The sequence below is a fragment of the Colletotrichum chrysophilum genome (genome assembly GCF_026319265.1).
Source record: "Colletotrichum chrysophilum strain AFK26 chromosome Unknown scaffold_111, whole genome shotgun sequence".
NCBI lineage: Eukaryota > Fungi > Ascomycota > Sordariomycetes > Glomerellales > Glomerellaceae > Colletotrichum > Colletotrichum chrysophilum.
Genome location: NW_026517398.1, coordinates 1 through 17,885, shown reverse-complemented (window position 1 = coordinate 17,885; position 17,885 = coordinate 1). Strand labels below are relative to the sequence as shown.

Genomic DNA, 17,885 nt, shown 5'->3' with positions numbered 1-17,885 from the left:
TAGAGGACCAGCATCTCAGGTAGACTCTCGGCGCGGTCGTTGACGTAGACAACTGCATCAGGAGAAAATATTGCTGAAGTCTTGCGGTGGATTTAATTTTGATAAAATTCAAATCAGACTATGACATGTTATCATACCAAACCAAATCATACCGCTTATCAGTCTTGAACCATCTTGTCATGCAACTGGACTGAGCACTGACCGATATGCTTTTGCTGCCTTTTGCCCTTCTGTGGAAGTCCCTGCTGAGTGGGCTCGAAACCTCCTCAGCAAGCCATCCATTTATTTCTTTATCAATATTTTGAGGTTATTCGCACATCCTTGGGAAGCCCTCTTGGCTTCAATCCTTCCACTTCGTCTCGAACACACATCCCGTGGCAAACCTTCTCGTATAAGCGCATGCACAAATCCAAAGCCAAACATGAATATTGTATGAATATACGAATGTTGTATGAATATCGTATGAATATTGTATGAATATTGCTCCAAGGCGCAAAAACGCAAGGTCTAATACCCAACGGATTCAACAGCCACAAACGATCAAGGTGATGAGAAAGCCACCACCACATGCCCTGGCACGATACCCGGGCGTACAAAAGGCACACAACACTCCCAACCTTTCGCCCCTCTCCGCTCTTTTTGGTGTTCTTTCAACTAACCCTAAAGGTCCCGACACAGCCTTGAATCAACCCAGACACCTTCATCATGAAGGTCACCACCGTCTTACTCGCGGCCGTCGTCGTCCTCTCCGGTGTCGACGCCCTCGGCAAGGGCGGCAAGGGTCGCAAGGACGGATATTACAGAGGCGGAATAGATATGGGCCAGAAGAAGGATCGCGAAGCTCGCAAGACGGAATGTCCCAAGTCTATCGGCTCTAGGGGCGTAAGTTGAGATTACGTTTTCTTGCTCATTCGCGTTTCGTTTTCCTGCTTCCGGCGTCTTCTGTCTCTCACTGTCTCTCCATCTTTATTTGCACACAGCTATCCCCTTCCTCGTGAACTCATTCCTCCCCCTCCTTGCCTGTCCACCTTTAGCCACGTCCTATCAAAAGCCTCACGCTACAACCCGATAAGCAGAAGCGAACGAAACGTCACTAATAACCCACAGAGATGCAACGGTTACTCCTGCCGCGTGAGGGGCGCCAACTACCCCTGCGTCTTCGGCAAATGCGTAAGCCTTGCCACGGTTCCTCCCCTTCCACCCTCTCATCTCTAACCACCTCCAACAGGTCGGCGACGGCGGCCGCGACGGCGCCTGCTGCGGCATGCTACCTTTCGGCGTCCACGCGCGCTGCCCCAACGGGCTCACCGGCGAGAAAGAGCTGATCAACGGCACGATGGTGCCCGAGGACCGCGGCGGCTGGGGCTGGTGGGGCCACCCCGCGCTTCCCATCGAGGACTGGTACACCAAGTGGGAGTGCACGGCCATCGGGCCCGACTTGAGCAAGATGAAGGGCATGATGGGCGGCAGCGCCGCCGCCATGACGCTTGCGGAGCACTTCGAGGAGTTGCTCGAGCACGACTACAGCGCGGAGGCGATGGCCGCCGCTGCGAAGGATCCCGAGGCTGCCGCTGCCGCTACGGCTGCTGTGCAGGACGCGGAAGATGTGGAGGAGGAGGAGGAGGAGGAGGAGGAGGGGGATGCTGCGATCCAAAACGCCGAGGCCGAGGCCGGCGGCCCTCCCAAGGACAAGAAGGCTCCAAAGGGCAAGAAGCCTCCCAAGGGCAAAAAGCCTCCCAAGGGCAAGAAGCCCGATTCCCAAGACGGCCCCCCTCTCTCTGAGGACGATCGAAAAAGAGCAAGGTGCGGTAAGCATCTTCAAACCATTCCGAACCTTCGACCCAAGCTGCAGTTCTAGAGAGCTAGGGTTTCTGCTCCTCGCCATGTTGTCTCCCTGGGGTCTTCCCAAGAGTGGACAACGCCTTTTCATGGGGGAGAGAATCTGAAGACAGAGGGTTGGAACTTTGGGTTCAGTGCGACGGATTGAAACAGGGGGTCCACTTCATATTCCTCTCTGCAACAGCATCGTACGGTCTGGTTGTCAGCTGAGTACAGGACTCGTGCAACAGTCTTTCATTGTTTGTTTGGCAGCTGAGTCGCTGGGTGGAGGACGAGTGCCTGGGCGAGAATGTTTCTGTTGGCGTTATGGAATTGTGGTCTAAAAGGGGAGAGAGTCTTGGTCGGAACTTTGGGTTCATTGCGACGGATTGGAATACGGGCGTCATCACATCAAGCAACTGGATTACATGTGTTTTCCAGTTGAGTCCCTGAATGGCTGACTTTTGTCACACCATACCATACTCAATCGACAATTTGTCAGTTGCGACCCGGCGGATGGATGACTTTGTTTAGTGGCATTTAATGGAATTATCCCGGATTTGCACAGCTTGATTTGCCTTGTGATCTTGGATTTGGTGTTGTATCTACAGGCATGGAATGGGGACGCTCAGATGTCGGCCGTATACCGGTCGTTTGTGGCGTCTTTGGTTTTTTTCCTTTGACCAGTATTGATCTTCAATTTTTCCATCTCTGTAAATCGACCATGCTGGCCAACTAAAGTTTCACTATGTTGAAGTATGCCTTTTTCACTTACATTTTGACTCAATTTGAATTAATGTTTACAACCTTTTCAATCCGTTACACTAGTCAGACAACAATTCAACCCACATGCCCAAACTTAGTTGAAGTACGCAAGGAGTCCTCTCTCGACAGCGGCGCCAACAACACCAGCACCGGCGACGATCCACACCCACTTGTTGTTCGCCTCCTTGACGGCCGGCCAGAAGCTGTTCTTCTCGGCCCGGTACTCCCGCAGCTGCTGCAGCTTGACGGGGCTCGTCTTGGCGTACCGCTCCTCCTGGCTCGCCTCATTCTCCTTGTCGCCGCCGAGGTAGCGGAGGATGATGTAGTTGAGGATCGGGCCGAGCACGGCCAGCGGGTGGAGCATGCCGGCGCTGTAGAGCAGGACGGGGAAGGACAGGTGGCAGAGGGCGTCGCCGAGGTAGCTGTATGAGGTCAGTACCTTTATTTGACATGATATAGTAGGAAAGGAAAAGGTGTCACTTACTTGGGGTGGCGAACGATGCTCCAAACACCCTCGCGGTTCAACTCCTTGCTCTTCCTCGAGTGCGCCTCAAGCTGCGTATCCGCAAGCGTCTCAAGCGCAAAACCAGTAGTAAACAGGAACACAGCCAAGCTGTGGAACGTCTCAGGGAAGTCGGTAATCAGCGACGCGCGCGCACTCGCCAGCGGTGCCTGGAAGGGCAGCGTGAACGGCAGCGCAATCAAAGCCTGGAAGGCAGCCTCGGGCAGGAACATGGTGAAGAATGCGCGGTCCCAGAACTTGGGGTCCTGCTGCTTGGCGGTCACGTAGCGGTCGTCGTCCCGGCCGCGCTTGATGCTGCGCGTCGCGATGCGGTACAGCAGGCGCCCGCCCCAGACGCTGACGCCCGTGAGGAGCAGCTTCTGCGTGTAGCCGAGCGAGTCCCATGCCGAGGGCAGCGAGAGGCCATCGTAGACGACGCGGGTGCCGACGGCGGTCCACCATGCGTTGGCGACCTGGCCCGTTGGCCAGAGGAAGTCCTTGGCGTCAGCGCGGTCGGTATACCGCGCGACGGCGTACGTGACGGTGCTCAGGCCGGCGTGCAGCCCGAAGGAGGGGAGGAGGGCATTCTGGAGGAGGCCGAGGGTTGTTGTGGTGGCGCTGTTAACGGGGTTGCTCGGGTGCAGGTTGAAGTGTGTGCCGTAGCGGTCTTGTTCCGCGCCGGACACTCGAGGGAGACGGCGGGAGATGCCCTCAGCGGAGGGGGCTTTGCCGCCGAAGTGGCCTCCGAAGCGGTCCTGTTCTGCGCCCGAGACTTGGGGCATGGCGTTCTTCACCTCGGAGGCGGAGGGGAGCTTGTCCCCTCCGAACCAGCCCCCGAAGCGGTCTTGCTCAGCGCCGGAGGTCTTGGGCAGGTTCCGCTCCACCTTGTCCGCGACTTGCTCGCCCTTGCCACCCCACCACCTCTCATAGCGGTCCTGCTCGGCCCCAGAGACGTGAGGGAGGCGGTCTCCGAGCTTCTCCATGGAGGGAAGCTTGTCGCCGCCGAACCAGCGGTTGTACCTTTCCTGCTCGGCGCCCGAGACGTGCGGCAGCCTCTCGCCCAGCTTTTCCATGGAGGGGAGCCTGTCGCCGCCAAAGTGGGAGTTGTAGCGGTCCTGCTCAGCCCCGGAGACATGTGGCAGCTTCTCGCCCAGCTTCTCGAGGGACGGCAGCTTGTCGCCGCCGAACCAGCCAGCGTAGCGGTCCTGCTCAGCACCAGAGCCGCGGGGGAGGTGGTCCTTGACGGCGTCGGCGGCCTTGTCTGCCTTGTTGCCACCGAACCAGCCGCCGAAGCGGTCCTGCTCAGCGCCCGAGGCGGCGGGCATGCTTGGTGTTGGGATCTTGTCTGTGTTTACTCCCAGATGGGATTGGTAGCGGTCTTGTTCTGCCATTGTGCCTTCAGCGGAGCTCAATGGGCTTTGTCAGATTGATCGAACGATGATGAGGGAGGGGGAAGCTCGTGACAGAGGAGGTGTTATTTATTGGAAAGGGAGGATCAGATCGGAGCTCGGGTAGCTAGCTGTTCCCCTTCTGCTGTTAGTCCTTCCTCTGGTGGCATGTTTCCTTCCCTCGTCCGAGCACAGCTGGAAGCACCTGCAGCAGCTGCAGCAGCTGCAGTTGGACGCTGTAAGAATGACGTACATCCGCGGTAGGGCGTCAGGGCGATCCACCGCACCCTTGCAGCTGCGACGTCACCAGCCCCTGGGACGGGCATGTTGGCTGATTCTCTTCGTGTTCTGGACTTGTGTGTTTGGAACGGAGGCGATGAAGGTGGATTTATTCTTCAGTGACTGTCGGCTCAGATCAATCTCACATATCTCATTTCACTCGTCTTTGCAAGTGAACTGACTGAACATGACTGATGCTGTTGATGAAGCCCTTGCATCAACTTACAGCCGGCGACAGGGGCACTAAGAGAGAGTGCGGGGCTGGCGGGTGCGATGCAGATCCCCAAAAGGCGGGGGGAAGCACGGAACGAACGCTTGCGGCTAAAATGGACATGGTCTGGCCTGCATTCCTCTACGTGGCGTGGCATCGGGTGATCGATCAGCTTGGCTCGAACGCGATGGGCCAGTCCACCAAGTTACATGGTTTGACTGTTTTGCTTTACATTTACATTTTCAAAAGATGGTGTTGGTGGTTTTGAAGATGAAATGAAGAGATTCTGTTGCTAAACAGCTCATACAAGAAGGGATTACATGTATAGAACCCCCAGGGAACTCCAATCGTTCATACATCGTAAGAGCTTCGTCATCCCAATTTGACCCAAAACATCCGGGGCACCCACAAAAACACCAAAAACTCCAGAAATAGTCAAAAGAAACCCCCGTCATGCCCGCCGTGCCGGTCGTACTTCTTCCCATACGGCGACGGCGGCAGGTCCTGCGTCGGGGGAGGGAACATGGGCGAGGAGACGAGAGCCTTTGTCTTGCGCTGCTGCTGCTGCCCATCCGCCCCTCCACCTCCTCCCTCGCTGTACGCAGCTGATGAGTCTAACATCAGGTCGAACAGCGTCTCCTCGTCGTTCTCGTCGATGGAGACGGAAAGGTCTGGCGAGAACGAGAATGGCGCTACTAACCTCGCTGAGGGCCCATCCTCCTCCTCAACTTTGCTCTCCGGCCCCGTCGTTCCGGGTGCTGGCGGCCGTGAGGAGTCCGCTGACTGCAACGACGCCCTTGAGTACGAATTGATGAGCTCCTCGAGCATCCTGCAATTTCGGCAGAGGATGCCAATGCCCGAGTCGGAGAACCGGCAGCTCGAGTCGGTAGTGCGCGGCGCCGTACGCGTCGACGGGGCCGCGCTGAGCCGCGGGTCGCAGAAGACGTCCTCGTTAGGGCGCAGCGAAGGCCGCATGTTGCATTTGCTGCAACGTATATCCGTGTTATTCGAGTCGCGCAGGCCGCCTGCGCTGGTTGGGTTCGACTCCACGCCCGAGGAGTACTCCGCGTCCGAGGAGGTGCCTTTCGGGGATATGTTCCCCTCGGGGCCGGCGTCGGAGTGCTCCGTCAGGGCAGATATCCGCGGGAAAGGGATTGTGAGCGTGGCGGGGATGGGGAGGTTGGTGGTGCGAGGGGGGAGCTTGGCTTTGGGGGAGCCCTCGCTCAGGCTGCGGCGCTGGGTAGGGATATGTGGGCGGAGGACGGGGTCACGGGTGAAACTTCTGGTCTCGGTAAGGGGCGGGCGGCGATGATGCTCCAGAATATTCCTCACCCCCCCTGAGGACGCCGAGGAGAGCTTGCGCGGGCGGTTATTTGGTACATCCTGTGTCTGGGACGCGGAGCGGGAGCGGTTTGGTATTCGTGACGGGGGCTGAGTCCGGCAGGCGATGAATACACTTCGGAGATGGGCTTCGACGGCGAGGGAGAGGGAGCCGGTGATGACGGGGATCTGTGCTGACAAGAGGTCGCTGTTTGCCGATTGGGAGGCGAGGAACTTGAGGCGTTCTTCGAGGCTTGCCTTCAGGGTGGACATGTTGGCGCTGGTGAAGACTTCTTGTTCAACTTGGGGGAGCTCGATGGCGGGTAGGATGGCTGAGGTTGTTAGCGGCGGTTGTCTATCTGAAGGGCAGGCTTGACTTACCTGGACGAGGAACTGTCCTGTCATCTGGGAAAAGACACTTCCACAAGTCGTCCCACGATCCAATTTTGCCCGCCTCGACTCCTTCGGAAAGTGTCCTCGCCCTGCCGGCAGTGATGCCATCTTCAGGATCACTGCTGGGCGGAACAGCCTCCGAGCGGGGATCACACATCTGCTCCCTCGGGAGCATCAAATGCTCCTTGAAGGCATTCGGCTCAGGGAAACCCTTCTCGCATCGGGGGCAATGGAACAACTGGGAGTCGCTGGCGTGACGATGGTGTCTAGTGATGTGCTGCCTTTTGAGAGGTCAGTGAAGTCCTTACATTGGCCGCGACTGACTTACTGCAGATCCGAAAGGCTCTTCCACTGCCCTTGTGCGCAATGCCAGCTATCACTAACGTTGAAGCGTGCAGGGTTGCGCGTTCTGAACGGGCAAGGGAGCGCTGTCGTGGTGGCTTTTGCTTGTTGGACATCGACGACTGGCGCTGCTCTGGCCGGAGCATCTATCTTGACATCCCCTTCGTCCATATTTGGGGCTTCTCCCATACGCCGACTGTCGTTGTTCTGCTTCTGATTATGCCGAAGTCCCCATGCTTCCAGCGGCCATGGATGGATTGAATTGGAGGCTGGGGCTGGCGTCTCCTGTAAGATCTTGTCTGATGGGGGGTCCTCTTTTGGCGGCTTGCTGGGAGTCTCCGTCGTAGAAGCGTTGGCAATCCCATCCAGGCACTTGGACACGGCGTCCCAGACCTTCAGAGCGGCAGAAGATCTGTCGGCGCCGGTGCCAATGCCCTCATCTAGAATCATGGTTGAGATTCGAGAAACCAGGGTGCCACCAGCATCAGCCGCTGGACCATCAGATGGCAGAACGGGCAGCTTCTTGTTGATCTCCGGTACCGATACTTCCTTGCGAGGGGGAAACGGCTCGGACTGGCGATATACAGGAGGCGGCGGTGGCTTTGAGTCACGGTAGAATGATCCGAGTCTGTACATACATCAGTTGCCTGGCTCCCTTCTAGATGTATGGCGTGCTTACCTCGGGAACCCCTTCAGCCGCGACTTAGACGGCGTCGAGGGCGTGGGTGGAAGACTCCCACGCACCGCAACCCGCTGCTCCGGAGTCTCAGGAGCTTTGACGGGCATACTCTCCCTCGTTGGTGCCGTCACCTTTGACGAATCAGGGGAATCCTTTCGCTTCAGCAGGATCGAGTCTCTCAGGGGAAGCCGTCGACGCTTAGGCGACGTCAACTTCGACCGCGCCAGCCCAGGAGACGGCAACGGCGGCTCCACCGCTTCCTGAACAGGTTTGTTCTCCTGGCCATCCCGCTCCTTCTCGTCTCTCGCGCCATGCCGACTCGGCGACAGAATACGTAAGGTCATGACGGGGCTGCGGCACTCATACGGCTGTGTCGACGAGCTATACACACGGCCGGGCGAGCCGCTGGCGCGCCGGGGCAGCATCGAGGACGAGTTTGCGTTCGGGCGGGACTCGTCCTCCGGCGCGGTGTATCGTGAGCGGATCGGAGGTCTGTTGGTGGGCACCGGCGGGCGGTACTGCGTCTCGACCCTAGTTCTGCGGCCTGGCGTGCTGCTCCGCGGCTGTGGGGTGGGATTGCTGGCTGGAGTATCTGGACGAGCAGGGCGTTCGGGACGTTCAGGACGGCGGGGCGGTCTTGGTTGGGTCTGCCATAGCGGCGAGCTCACGCCGTGTTGTGTGTGCCAAAATGGAGAGGTCATCGTGTGGTTTGGCAGCCTGCTCGACTTACACGAGAATGGAGCTCAACGTCGATGGGGTAGGTTATCACAACGAAGGCACAACGAAGGCACAACGAAGGCGCAACGAAATCGAGTGAACGCCTCGAATAGACTTCAGGATCCAGTTAACTGAAGAGCCTTCGCGGCATGATGGCCTCGACCTCGGACGTGGGGGGTTTGAACACTCATATCTGCTTCTTTGTGGCCCTCTCCCAACATCTTTGTCCGTAGGGATGAGCAAAATCTTGAACAGTGTGCCCATCCACACCCATAGCCTGGTCGCTAGTCCATCGCTAGCCCGGTATCAGCAGATGCCCTTGGTGTGCGAGACGGCATCCCGAAACCTGACGAACACCCGTCGTATCCATTGGCCCGCGCCGGCAAGGGAGAAGCGAAGTTGGCAGTCCGCGCAGTTGCCAAGGGTCGTCGCGACTGAGACACGGTCTCACGCTCCAACGAGGGGCGGGTTCACCGTTTCTGGTGTGCTCGATTCACATCATTGGACAGACGGCGCATCTCTCCCTTCGGATCCCTTCGGCTGAGGTGGGCACACAATGCCGGAGGCTGGACTCCCTGGATGGCTGGTGGATGGTGATGGTGTGCAGGAGGGAGCCGGAGGATGGCTTTTTTTGACTGCGCTGACGATGACTGAATCTTGTTTGATTCAAATTTCTGAGGGAATCCGCATCTTCAGTGGGTGATCGGCGAGGAGCTGGTAGAACATCGGATCGAGTTATTGTCTGCCCGACCTCGACTAGGCACTGCCGAGAAGCAGGGAATCCGACACCGGATCCCTTGTCATCGGTCCATCAACCAGCACAAAGCTGGTGATATCTAGGTTGCATAAAAATAGAGTGACACCTCGTCTTGGCCGCTCCGATTTCGACTCGATGATTAGACATGATGCAGCTCATTGAGCATTCGGCATCACGATTTGTTTTTCTGAAGTTGTGATGGTGGTGTAGGAGCATCAACTGAAGGCCACCCAGCCGCTTCTGAAAAGGTTTGTGATGAATTGTGTCTAGAGATGAAACTCCTGGACGGCCATCTCTTGACATAATTTCGTTCAAGTCTCTCCGACTTGAACAAGCCAAGACCAAGGAGCATCACGATGTGATGAAGATGATGCAGGAGGATGAGTGTAAGCAGGCAGCTTGGCTTGCCGGGTGATAGCTGTGGGGGCCTTATCTTATCAGCCACCCAGCACGGTTCTCCAGCCAGGCACGTTCCTAATTTCCAGGAAATCAGGTCGCTGACCAGAAGATCAACACCTCCAGCTTCCCAACCTCACACGAGATTTCACAGCGCACAACGGCCAATTGCTCGACCACAGCCGTCCGCCAGCAGCCTGCTCAACCCCTCTTGCCTGTACCATCCGAACACGCGTCTCACGCATCCGCAGCCGACAACATCCACGCGCCGCGCCCGCAAGGCCCGCACCAACCGGCCCGGAAGCTCTCTCCAGCTCCTCGATCCCGCAACCCCCCTCCATCCTCACGAACAAATCACCACCCCGAACCCCCGCCATGGCAGACACATACACCGAAGGGCCCCCGCCGGCCCTCGCAGAAGTCAAGAAACCCAAAAAGAAGAAGGTCCTCCTCATGGGCAAGTCCGGCTCCGGCAAGTCCAGCATGCGCAGCATCATCTTCAGCAACTACATCGCCCGCGACACCCGCCGCCTCGGCGCCACGATCGACATCGACCTCTCCCACGTGAAATTCCTCGGCAACCTCACCCTCAACCTCTGGGACTGCGGCGGCCAGGAGGCCTTCATGGAGAACTACCTCTCCCAGCAGCGCGTCCACGTCTTCTCCAACGTCGGCGTCCTCATCTACGTCTTCGACATCGAGTCCCGCGACATCGACCGCGACCTCGCCACCTACGTCTCCATCATCTGCGCCCTCCTCCAGTTCTCCCCGCAAGCCAAGATCTACGTCCTCATCCACAAGATGGACCTCGTCGTCCCCGCACACCGCGAGTCCGTCTACGACGACCGCGTCCGCGTCGTCCGCCAGAAGACCGCCGAGTACGCAAACTCCATCGGCTACCTCTCCCACCAACAACAGCAGCAGCAGGCAGACGACAGCAACGACCCCAGCAGCCCCGTCCAGCAGCCGCCGCAGACGGGCGCCTTCGACATCACCCCCTTCGCGACCTCCATCTGGGACCAGTCCCTCTACAAGGCCTGGGCCAGCATCATCCACGACCTCGTGCCCAATCTCGCCACCATCGAGCGCAACCTCGCCAACCTCGGCGTCGCCATCGAGGCCGAGGAGCTGCTACTCTTCGAGCGCACATCCTTCCTCGCCGTCTCCTCCTGGACCTCCGAGGAGGGCCAGCGCAACCCCACAGAGGACCGCCTCGAGCGCATGTCCAACATCATGAAGCACTTCAAGCAGACCATCTCCCGCTTCACGGGGACCCCGCGCAACGCCGAGCAGTTCGTCCGCATGGAGCACAAAGCCGGCACCCGCTTCAACCTCTTCATCCTCAAGTTCACGACAAACACGTATCTGATGGTCGTCCTGCCGCCCGGCGAGGCGCGGTTCAACGCCGCCATGCTCAATTGCCAGATTGCCATTGAGCATTTTAAGTTTCTCGACGGGCCGGCGACGATGATGGCGCACAGCGGGGCGGCTGGGCCTGCGTGAGAGAGTGTGGCTGGGGTGGAGGGGAAAAGAGAGACATCACGCACTGTAGATCTGTTTTTTAATATTGTGTGACGCTGGGCAGCAGCCTCGTAGCTGCTGTGACGCATGGCAGGGATGATTAATGATACCATTTCAAGAGGGCGTTTGAAGGAACCACGACATTGTAGCATAGCATACACCAAAATCACATGTACATCACTTAAGTCATTGAAGATGTTCTTGAGTACTTCTATTTGTCGGGACGAATCTACATTCCACCCAGAGGCAAGAAGGCCTCGTACACCCTAGCCGCACCACCCATTGTGTGAAGGCTGGGCTGAAAAGAAATTCCAAACGCCGCCGTTACCCGCCATTTTTTAAAGACCTCGCTCAAGCCCACTTGACAACGGCGGTACCGCCCTTCTTGAACTCGGGCATCTCGCCCAGCACCAGACTGCGATCGGTGTGGTCTTTGTTGGGGAATGTCGTGGCCAGCACCCAAGATCTGGTGCGAGTGTCGGCGGAGGCGCGCTGGACAAACTCGTAGACGTCATTCACAGTGTTAGTGGTGTTGAATCGCGCGGGGAGTCTCGTGCCGTTGGGAAGCTGGATGCGGAGGGCCAGAGTTGGCTGAGACTCGTCGACGGTCGTCTGCGGGCCGGAAGAGGTGGTCGAGGCGGAAGCGGTGGTGGTCGAAGCTGCAGGGGCAGCGGCTGACGAGCTGCCTTCGCCTGGGACGGGGCTGCCGAGACGGCGACCCTCTCCGCCGAAGGGCTTGTACTTCTTGGGAAGGGGACGGTAGTTCTCCTGGTGCTGGTGGAGCTTCACGTCGACTGGCTGGTCGTAGCGCACGTTCATAAGGTGAAGGGGAGCTCGGCCGGCGCGAATCATGTTCAGGTCCATGGCGTTCTCCGGGTCGTCGAATCTGTGCAGCTCGCCGTCGTCGATGCTGAAGCCGTCCTGCCACAGGTGAAGAGTGCGCTCCTGGGGTTCGCCGGTCTGGCCCGGGGGGCCGCCAGAGCCCTCCTGGAAGGCATTCGGGTCGGGGATGCTGCGGCTCTCGGTGCCCTCACCGCCGAGGGTCTGGCCAGTGCCTCTGAAGGTGGAGCGGGAGGGTCCGGCCGGAGATGCTGTCTCGGGGCGGGAGGCGTTTCTATAAGTGTTAGTCGTGATCTCGGGGTGACTGTGGCCAGCACTTACGCCTTTGCCTTGGCGAGGATGTCACTGATGATCTTCTTGGCGCCACCTCCCTCCTGTTGAGAGGGATCCTGAACGGCCAAACCAGACTTTTCTCCTCCAGCGAACAGATCACCTCTACCTCTGTCGTCGTCATCCTCGTCGTCTTCATCGTCATCGTCGTCATGCGTGTGGCTGCCTCCAAGGGAGCTCAGGGTAGCGAGGCCCTTCTTCTTGGGTGCCTTGCTGGATGCAGCACCGCCGCGGGCAGCCTCAGGCGCAGGGCGGCCATCGAGGGTTCTGGGACCAGTGTATGCTTCTGCGGCAGGGGCGGGCTGGGATGACGATCCGGCAGCACGTTGAGGAGCATCGTCTTCAGAGTCGTGGTCCGCGTAGTAGGCCTGGGCGGCAAGGCCAATGTCCCAGTTTGCGACTTCGAGGTACTCTGTGCACTGAGGGGGGGTCAGCCAGGAACGCAAGCAACGAATGACGGGATCGCATGGAACAGGCAAACACGTACGCGAGCCTCGGGGAGGCCAGTCAGGCTGGTGAAGTCGCGGAGGATGTTATTGCGCGAAGCGCTGTTGCTGCCGGACATGGTGATGGCGGTTCTGTAGGTGGACGGTGGGGAAGAGAGAAGGAGGATTGCAATGAGTGACGAAGCGATGCAATTGTCGCTGCTGAGATTTATGTGTTGCAGCGAATGTCTTATCCGGAAAGAGGTGAATGAAGGTGTGTGTCACTTCAAGGTTGCGTCCTCCCAAGGTTCAGGCAAAAGGAAGTGATCACCTTCGCGTGGTGGTGAATGGTGTTGGTGATGAACGGACTAGAGCAGGCAGCTTAGTGGTCGTAACTGCCTGAGTTAGAGCTTGCTGCTTCCGTTCCTGTACCTCTCTAGCACGTTCCCTGTGACGTGGGATGTAGCCACCCAGGCCACCCAGGTGCACCTTCCAGAACCCCACCACAGCACCTTCCGCAATGTGAAGTGCATCCGGATCAGATATCCACCGGACCCCGCGCTTATCTAATCTGGATCCATGGATCCCGTCTTGTCCCGCCTTGGAGAGCTCAGGCACCTCAGCTAGCTGTGGGGATTTCCCGAAGTGAAGCCGGAGCTGTCCATCCTCGTCACAGCACCTCGCCCAGGGCCGAGACTCGGTAAACGTGCCTCGCTCGCCGTCGTTGGATCTACTCTGCGGTCACCAAGTAGCTCCCCAACAACCCGCCTCAACCATCACCCTCCCATCCGATACGAAATCCCCCCCGTCGATGATGGCTTCCCACGACGACTCGCTCCACCCCCTGGCTGAGTCTGGCGTCACGATCCGCTCCGACAGCGAGCAGTACTCCCAGGCCGAGACCCCGTCCCCCCCGTCGTCGAACTCGCCGATCATCCTCTACAAGCCGCCTACCTTCTGGGGTCTGGTCCGCGGCGCCGCTATCAACCTGTTGCTGCCCTTCATCAACGGCATGATGCTGGGATTTGGAGAGTTGTTTGCCCACGAGGCAGCCTTCAGGCTAGGATGGGGCGGTACCAAGGTATGGAGAGACTGGGCGATACGCTTTTGCTGCTGCTTGCGAGGACTTGCGCACGATGCAGTTCTGGAAAAGGCGATGTGGAAAGGACACAGTAGCTAACACTCCGCAGGTTTTCCCCATGTCCAGGAGGAGAGCCCACCCCATTGGCCCTGGCCTGGAGGTCCGCGACAAGCGCCGCGCCCCATCCCCAGGTCTCGAGGACCTGACGAGCCTGGAATGACTAGGCGGATGGGAATGAGGGCTTAGGCGCACCGACGACGTCCTGCTGGTGATGCTTCAGAAGTATTACTGTTGTGACATCGTCTCTCATTGAGGATGGCAATGCTGTCCGGCAGACAGGATATGCAGCAAAATGGACTAAAACTTGGAAGGAATGGTGTCTGGCAGAGAATAGACACAGATCATGCATCGGCGTACGGAAGATGGAGGGTGTACAAACAAGACCCCTAGACAGGCGGCGCGGACCGGGTGAAAGGGACGAGTCCAAGAATATTGAATCGTACATACATGACGGTAGAACCAAAAACGAAACGAACCAATTATTCCCTCTTGTCTTCCGAATCTCCAGAAACAACAGCGTGCAGTTCACGAAAGCAACGAATCAGTTCCCTGTCATCCCTCATATCAAATGCTGACCTCCACCAGCCCGCCCCAGGCCCCGGGAGACGGAGCCGGGAAGCTTGGGCCACCCACCCGACGTTTTCCCGGCGCGTATGCGGTCCCCAAAAATTTCCAGCACCCGCGCATCTGTCGATAGCGACATTCTTCAATTCCCACCCACCACACCCCTCTCCTCACAATCGTCCACCATGCTGCCCAGCAGAGGCGTCCTCCGATCCCTCCCCTCGGCGAGGGCGACCAGCAGCATATCCAGCCAAGCCGTACGCACCTCCCTCCTCCTCAATTGACGGAACGCTGCTCCCCGCCATTGCATCCCAAAAAAGTCAAGGGCTAACTCAATAGCCAGATCTCTAGGTCACACAGACGACTCGGCGATGGACGTAACTTCAGCTCCCTGCGCACCACCGCCAGCGGCGCTGCCCCCTGGGCCGGCTTGAGGTCCTCAAGCGGCAGACTCGCCGGCACCGTGGCCATCGGCGGCGCCCTCCAGACCCGACGAGCCATCTCCCTCTGGGGCAAATCCGAGCCCGCACCCCAACAACCAGCCCAAATCCAGACACCACCGGCACCCTCACCACCCGTCCAGCCCGCCGCCGAAACCGCCGCCGCCGCCGAGCCCGTCTCCATCCCCGCTGAGCCGTCAACCCTCGTCGACCCGACGGCCTCCTCCCTCCCCTCCATCGACGCCGCCACCCTCCTCGACCTCCCCGAGCAGATCGGCTACCTCAAGACCCTCGGCCTCGACTTCGGCTGGGGCCCCTCCTCCGTGATGCAGTGGGCCCTCGAGCACGTCCACGTCTACTCCGGCCTGCCCTGGATCGGCTCCATCACCGTCACCGCCGTCCTCCTCCGCCTCCTCCTCCTCAAGCCCCTCCTCAAGGCCCAGGAGACCTCCGCTAAGCTCCAGCTCGTCCAGCAGAACCCGCAGTACGAGGCGCTGAAGAAGGCCTCCGTCGAGGCCCTCAGCATGGGCGACACGGCACGCACGCAGGAGCTCCGCCGCGACCTCGCCACGATGAACAAGCGCGCCGGCGTCAACCCCTTCAACGCCGCCTGGGGCTTCCTCCAGATCCCCTTCGGCTACGGCATGTTCCGCGTCCTCAATGGCGCCTCCAGCATCCCCGTCCCCGGCTTCGAGAACGGCGGCTTCGGCTGGATCACAGACCTCTCCGTCCCCGACCCGCTGTACATCCTCCCCATCCTCGGCCCCATTTCCATGTTCGCCATGATGAAGGTAAGAGCCCCTGTTCCTCCCCTCACGCCGCAACTCAAACTAATAAACCACCCAAAGACCGCCGGCGCAAACGCCTCCCCGCAACAAAAGGCCCAACAAAAGATCCTCATGTGGGTCATCGGCCCCATCTCCGTCGTCGTCACCCTGTACCTCCCCGCCGCCGTCCAGTGGTACTTCTTCGTCTCCGGCCTCATCGGCGTCGTCCAGAACTACACCCTCACCCGCCCCGCCATCCGCCGCGCCCTCGGCCTCCCCGTCGTCGGGCCCTCGGGCGGCCGCAGATACAACGGCGGCAGCATCTCCACCACCGCTACCTACCAGGCGCCCTCCCCGCGCCCGGGCTCCGAGGACGGCTCCATCAAGGGCGTCGTGTCCAGCATCCAGCAGACGATCCACAACGCAAGGGGCGGCGCGGGCGACTACCTCGAGGCCCAGGAGAAGAAGGCCGCCGCCAAGGAGGCTGCGGCGCGGGCGGCGCTGCTGAAGAAGGCGCAGAGAGAGGAGATGTACGGCCGACGGAGGTAGAGAGGTTTTGTGTGGATGAACGGGTTTGAGAAAGCGCGGTGTGTTTGTTCATGAACAGTGTACATCTAGATCGTTCCCGGGGTTGGGCACGTAGATCCCCCATGAAAGTGAAGGTGGGGAAGCTGAGGGGAGGTTGAGAAGAGAGATACTGTACCATATGGGAGAGGCTGTGTGTGTCCGTCTGGATACCATGTAACCTTGCATCAAGGGATAATAGAAGAATCACTCCCCTGAAGCTTTTACGCAAATTTGTTATGATGCTGTGTGGCTCAATGAGATGTGTCCTGTAAGCCGCCAACCTTGAGCACTGTCGGGGCTTCCTTCGTGAATGCGAGCTTTGAGATGTGATGAGTGAGACCAACTTTCCTAGCCATTAAAAACCACAACGCCGGCCATCTCGACATCTCTCCCGATACGTTGTGGACATTCTCACCACGCGTCTGGGTTCGTCAGCATAATGCACATGACCTTAGCAGCAGCCTTTAAATACCTCACACTGAAACACCTCTTTAGATCTGTGAATTCTCGCCATAAAAAAGTGCCATCACCCGCCAACCCTCTCCCACTTTTCCACCTCGACATGACCTCTACCCGGCACATTTTGGAGGGGTTGCAACCTCATACCTCCCACGCCGATCCTGACCGAAAAGAAAACCTCTTCTTGAGGGCAGAGAAGCCGGCATGTCCAAAATGACAGTTGCGGCTTGCCTCACCCATCATTTGGGAAAGCCCCAGACCCTCCACGAAGTCTTGAAACTACATAGAACACAGCAGTCAATAAGCCATGACATGCCATAAAGACAAGCAAGGCCATACTCCAACGCAGAGTCGGCCAATCTCAAGTTCATATTGATAGGCTTTGGATATACCCAAACATGTGGTTGTCCATGGGTACCCACGGGTTTGTAGTTGGATCATGGGTAATGGGTAATGGGTAATGGGTAGTCCCCACTTGGGTATCCATGGGTATCGTGAAGTCCAAAGTCCATATCCCCCAAAGTTTGCAATTCATGCGCCTGATCCAGTAAACCTTCTCCCTCCTCTGACTCGTTCAGAAGCCTACATAAGTAAGAGCGAGTAGAAAGAAGACCTTGAGCAACCATGCATCCATCCACTACTTCAGGGTAACGTAGTGCTCTGGTACACACCACAGATTGTTTCATAACGCAAGTATTATTCTCCATTGTGGCACAACGAAATGAACAAACATTCCTTCAAAGAATTTCACCTTTTGAAGCTGGAGGATTTCAGATGAAATTTATGTCAAGTTTGTCTCTAGGCTACAACCGAAACAAGTTGTTGCAAATACAACAATGGAAAATCGTATCTCAAGAACCTGTGATGAAAACGCCTCCCGACAGTTCAAAAAACCTTATCTTTAGATAGAGCATTCAATCCTAAAACTTATCCTATTCATCGTCTCAAAGCACTCTACACTGTCCGACTTCAACAGAAACCACCCGTCGCGGTCCCGCAGGCTCGGACCCATATTTCTCGGCGCCGATAGGTACCCGCATGGGTCTCCCAACTCCACAACGCCGGCTAAAAATTCTGCACCACCCGCCCGAAGACCTTCTGAGACACACACAACACGACTCAATTCAACAATCACTGGTTTCGTGGTGTAGTTGGTTATCACGTCAGTCTAACACACTGAAGGTCTCCGGTTCAAGTCCGGGCGAAATCATCCTTTGGGCGAATGGTTTAGTGGTATAATACTCGCTTAGCATGTGAGTGGTCC

The 17,885-nt window shown here is 58.0% G+C and overlaps 7 protein-coding genes and 1 non-coding gene across 8 annotated transcripts; 5 read left to right on the top strand and 3 right to left on the bottom strand.

Annotated features, from left to right (window-relative positions):
- Nucleotides 1-705: 705 nt before the first annotated feature.
- COL26b_010403 (uncharacterized protein) lies at nucleotides 706-1,858 on the top strand (the record flags this gene model as incomplete). The annotated part of the gene is made up of 3 exons (XM_053183105.1): nucleotides 706-882; nucleotides 1,108-1,170; nucleotides 1,229-1,858. 3 exons carry the CDS (start codon nucleotides 706-708, stop codon nucleotides 1,856-1,858), a joined length of 870 nt encoding a protein of 289 aa, XP_053032912.1.
- An 819-nt stretch (nucleotides 1,859-2,677) lies between these two features.
- On the bottom strand, nucleotides 2,678-4,476 carry COL26b_010402 (uncharacterized protein; the record flags this gene model as incomplete). Its single annotated transcript, XM_053183104.1, has 2 exons — nucleotides 2,678-3,005; nucleotides 3,068-4,476. 2 exons carry the CDS (start codon nucleotides 4,474-4,476, stop codon nucleotides 2,678-2,680), a joined length of 1,737 nt encoding a protein of 578 aa, XP_053032911.1.
- Nucleotides 4,477-5,398: 922 nt separating this feature from the next.
- On the bottom strand, nucleotides 5,399-8,041 carry COL26b_010401 (uncharacterized protein; the record flags this gene model as incomplete). Its single annotated transcript, XM_053183103.1, has 4 exons — nucleotides 5,399-6,615; nucleotides 6,665-6,924; nucleotides 7,005-7,646; nucleotides 7,698-8,041. 4 exons carry the CDS (start codon nucleotides 8,039-8,041, stop codon nucleotides 5,399-5,401), a joined length of 2,463 nt encoding a protein of 820 aa, XP_053032910.1.
- A 1,901-nt stretch (nucleotides 8,042-9,942) lies between these two features.
- On the top strand, nucleotides 9,943-11,070 carry COL26b_010400 (uncharacterized protein; the record flags this gene model as incomplete). Its single annotated transcript, XM_053183102.1, has 1 exon — nucleotides 9,943-11,070. The coding sequence occupies one exon, from the start codon at nucleotides 9,943-9,945 to the stop codon at nucleotides 11,068-11,070; it is 1,128 nt and encodes a 375-aa protein (XP_053032909.1).
- A 369-nt stretch (nucleotides 11,071-11,439) lies between these two features.
- Nucleotides 11,440-12,823, bottom strand: COL26b_010399 (uncharacterized protein; the record flags this gene model as incomplete). Its single annotated transcript, XM_053183101.1, has 3 exons — nucleotides 11,440-12,202; nucleotides 12,250-12,677; nucleotides 12,746-12,823. 3 exons carry the CDS (start codon nucleotides 12,821-12,823, stop codon nucleotides 11,440-11,442), a joined length of 1,269 nt encoding a protein of 422 aa, XP_053032908.1.
- Nucleotides 12,824-13,497: 674 nt separating this feature from the next.
- COL26b_010398 (uncharacterized protein) lies at nucleotides 13,498-13,984 on the top strand (the record flags this gene model as incomplete). Its single annotated transcript, XM_053183100.1, has 2 exons — nucleotides 13,498-13,764; nucleotides 13,874-13,984. The coding sequence occupies 2 exons, from the start codon at nucleotides 13,498-13,500 to the stop codon at nucleotides 13,982-13,984; spliced, it is 378 nt and encodes a 125-aa protein (XP_053032907.1).
- Nucleotides 13,985-14,573: 589 nt separating this feature from the next.
- On the top strand, nucleotides 14,574-16,144 carry COL26b_010397 (uncharacterized protein; the record flags this gene model as incomplete). Its single annotated transcript, XM_053183099.1, has 3 exons — nucleotides 14,574-14,645; nucleotides 14,732-15,619; nucleotides 15,677-16,144. The coding sequence occupies 3 exons, from the start codon at nucleotides 14,574-14,576 to the stop codon at nucleotides 16,142-16,144; spliced, it is 1,428 nt and encodes a 475-aa protein (XP_053032906.1).
- Nucleotides 16,145-17,757: 1,613 nt separating this feature from the next.
- On the top strand, nucleotides 17,758-17,831 carry COL26b_010396. Its single transcript has one exon. It is a non-coding gene; the product is annotated as a tRNA-Val (tRNA).
- Nucleotides 17,832-17,885: the final 54 nt, after the last annotated feature.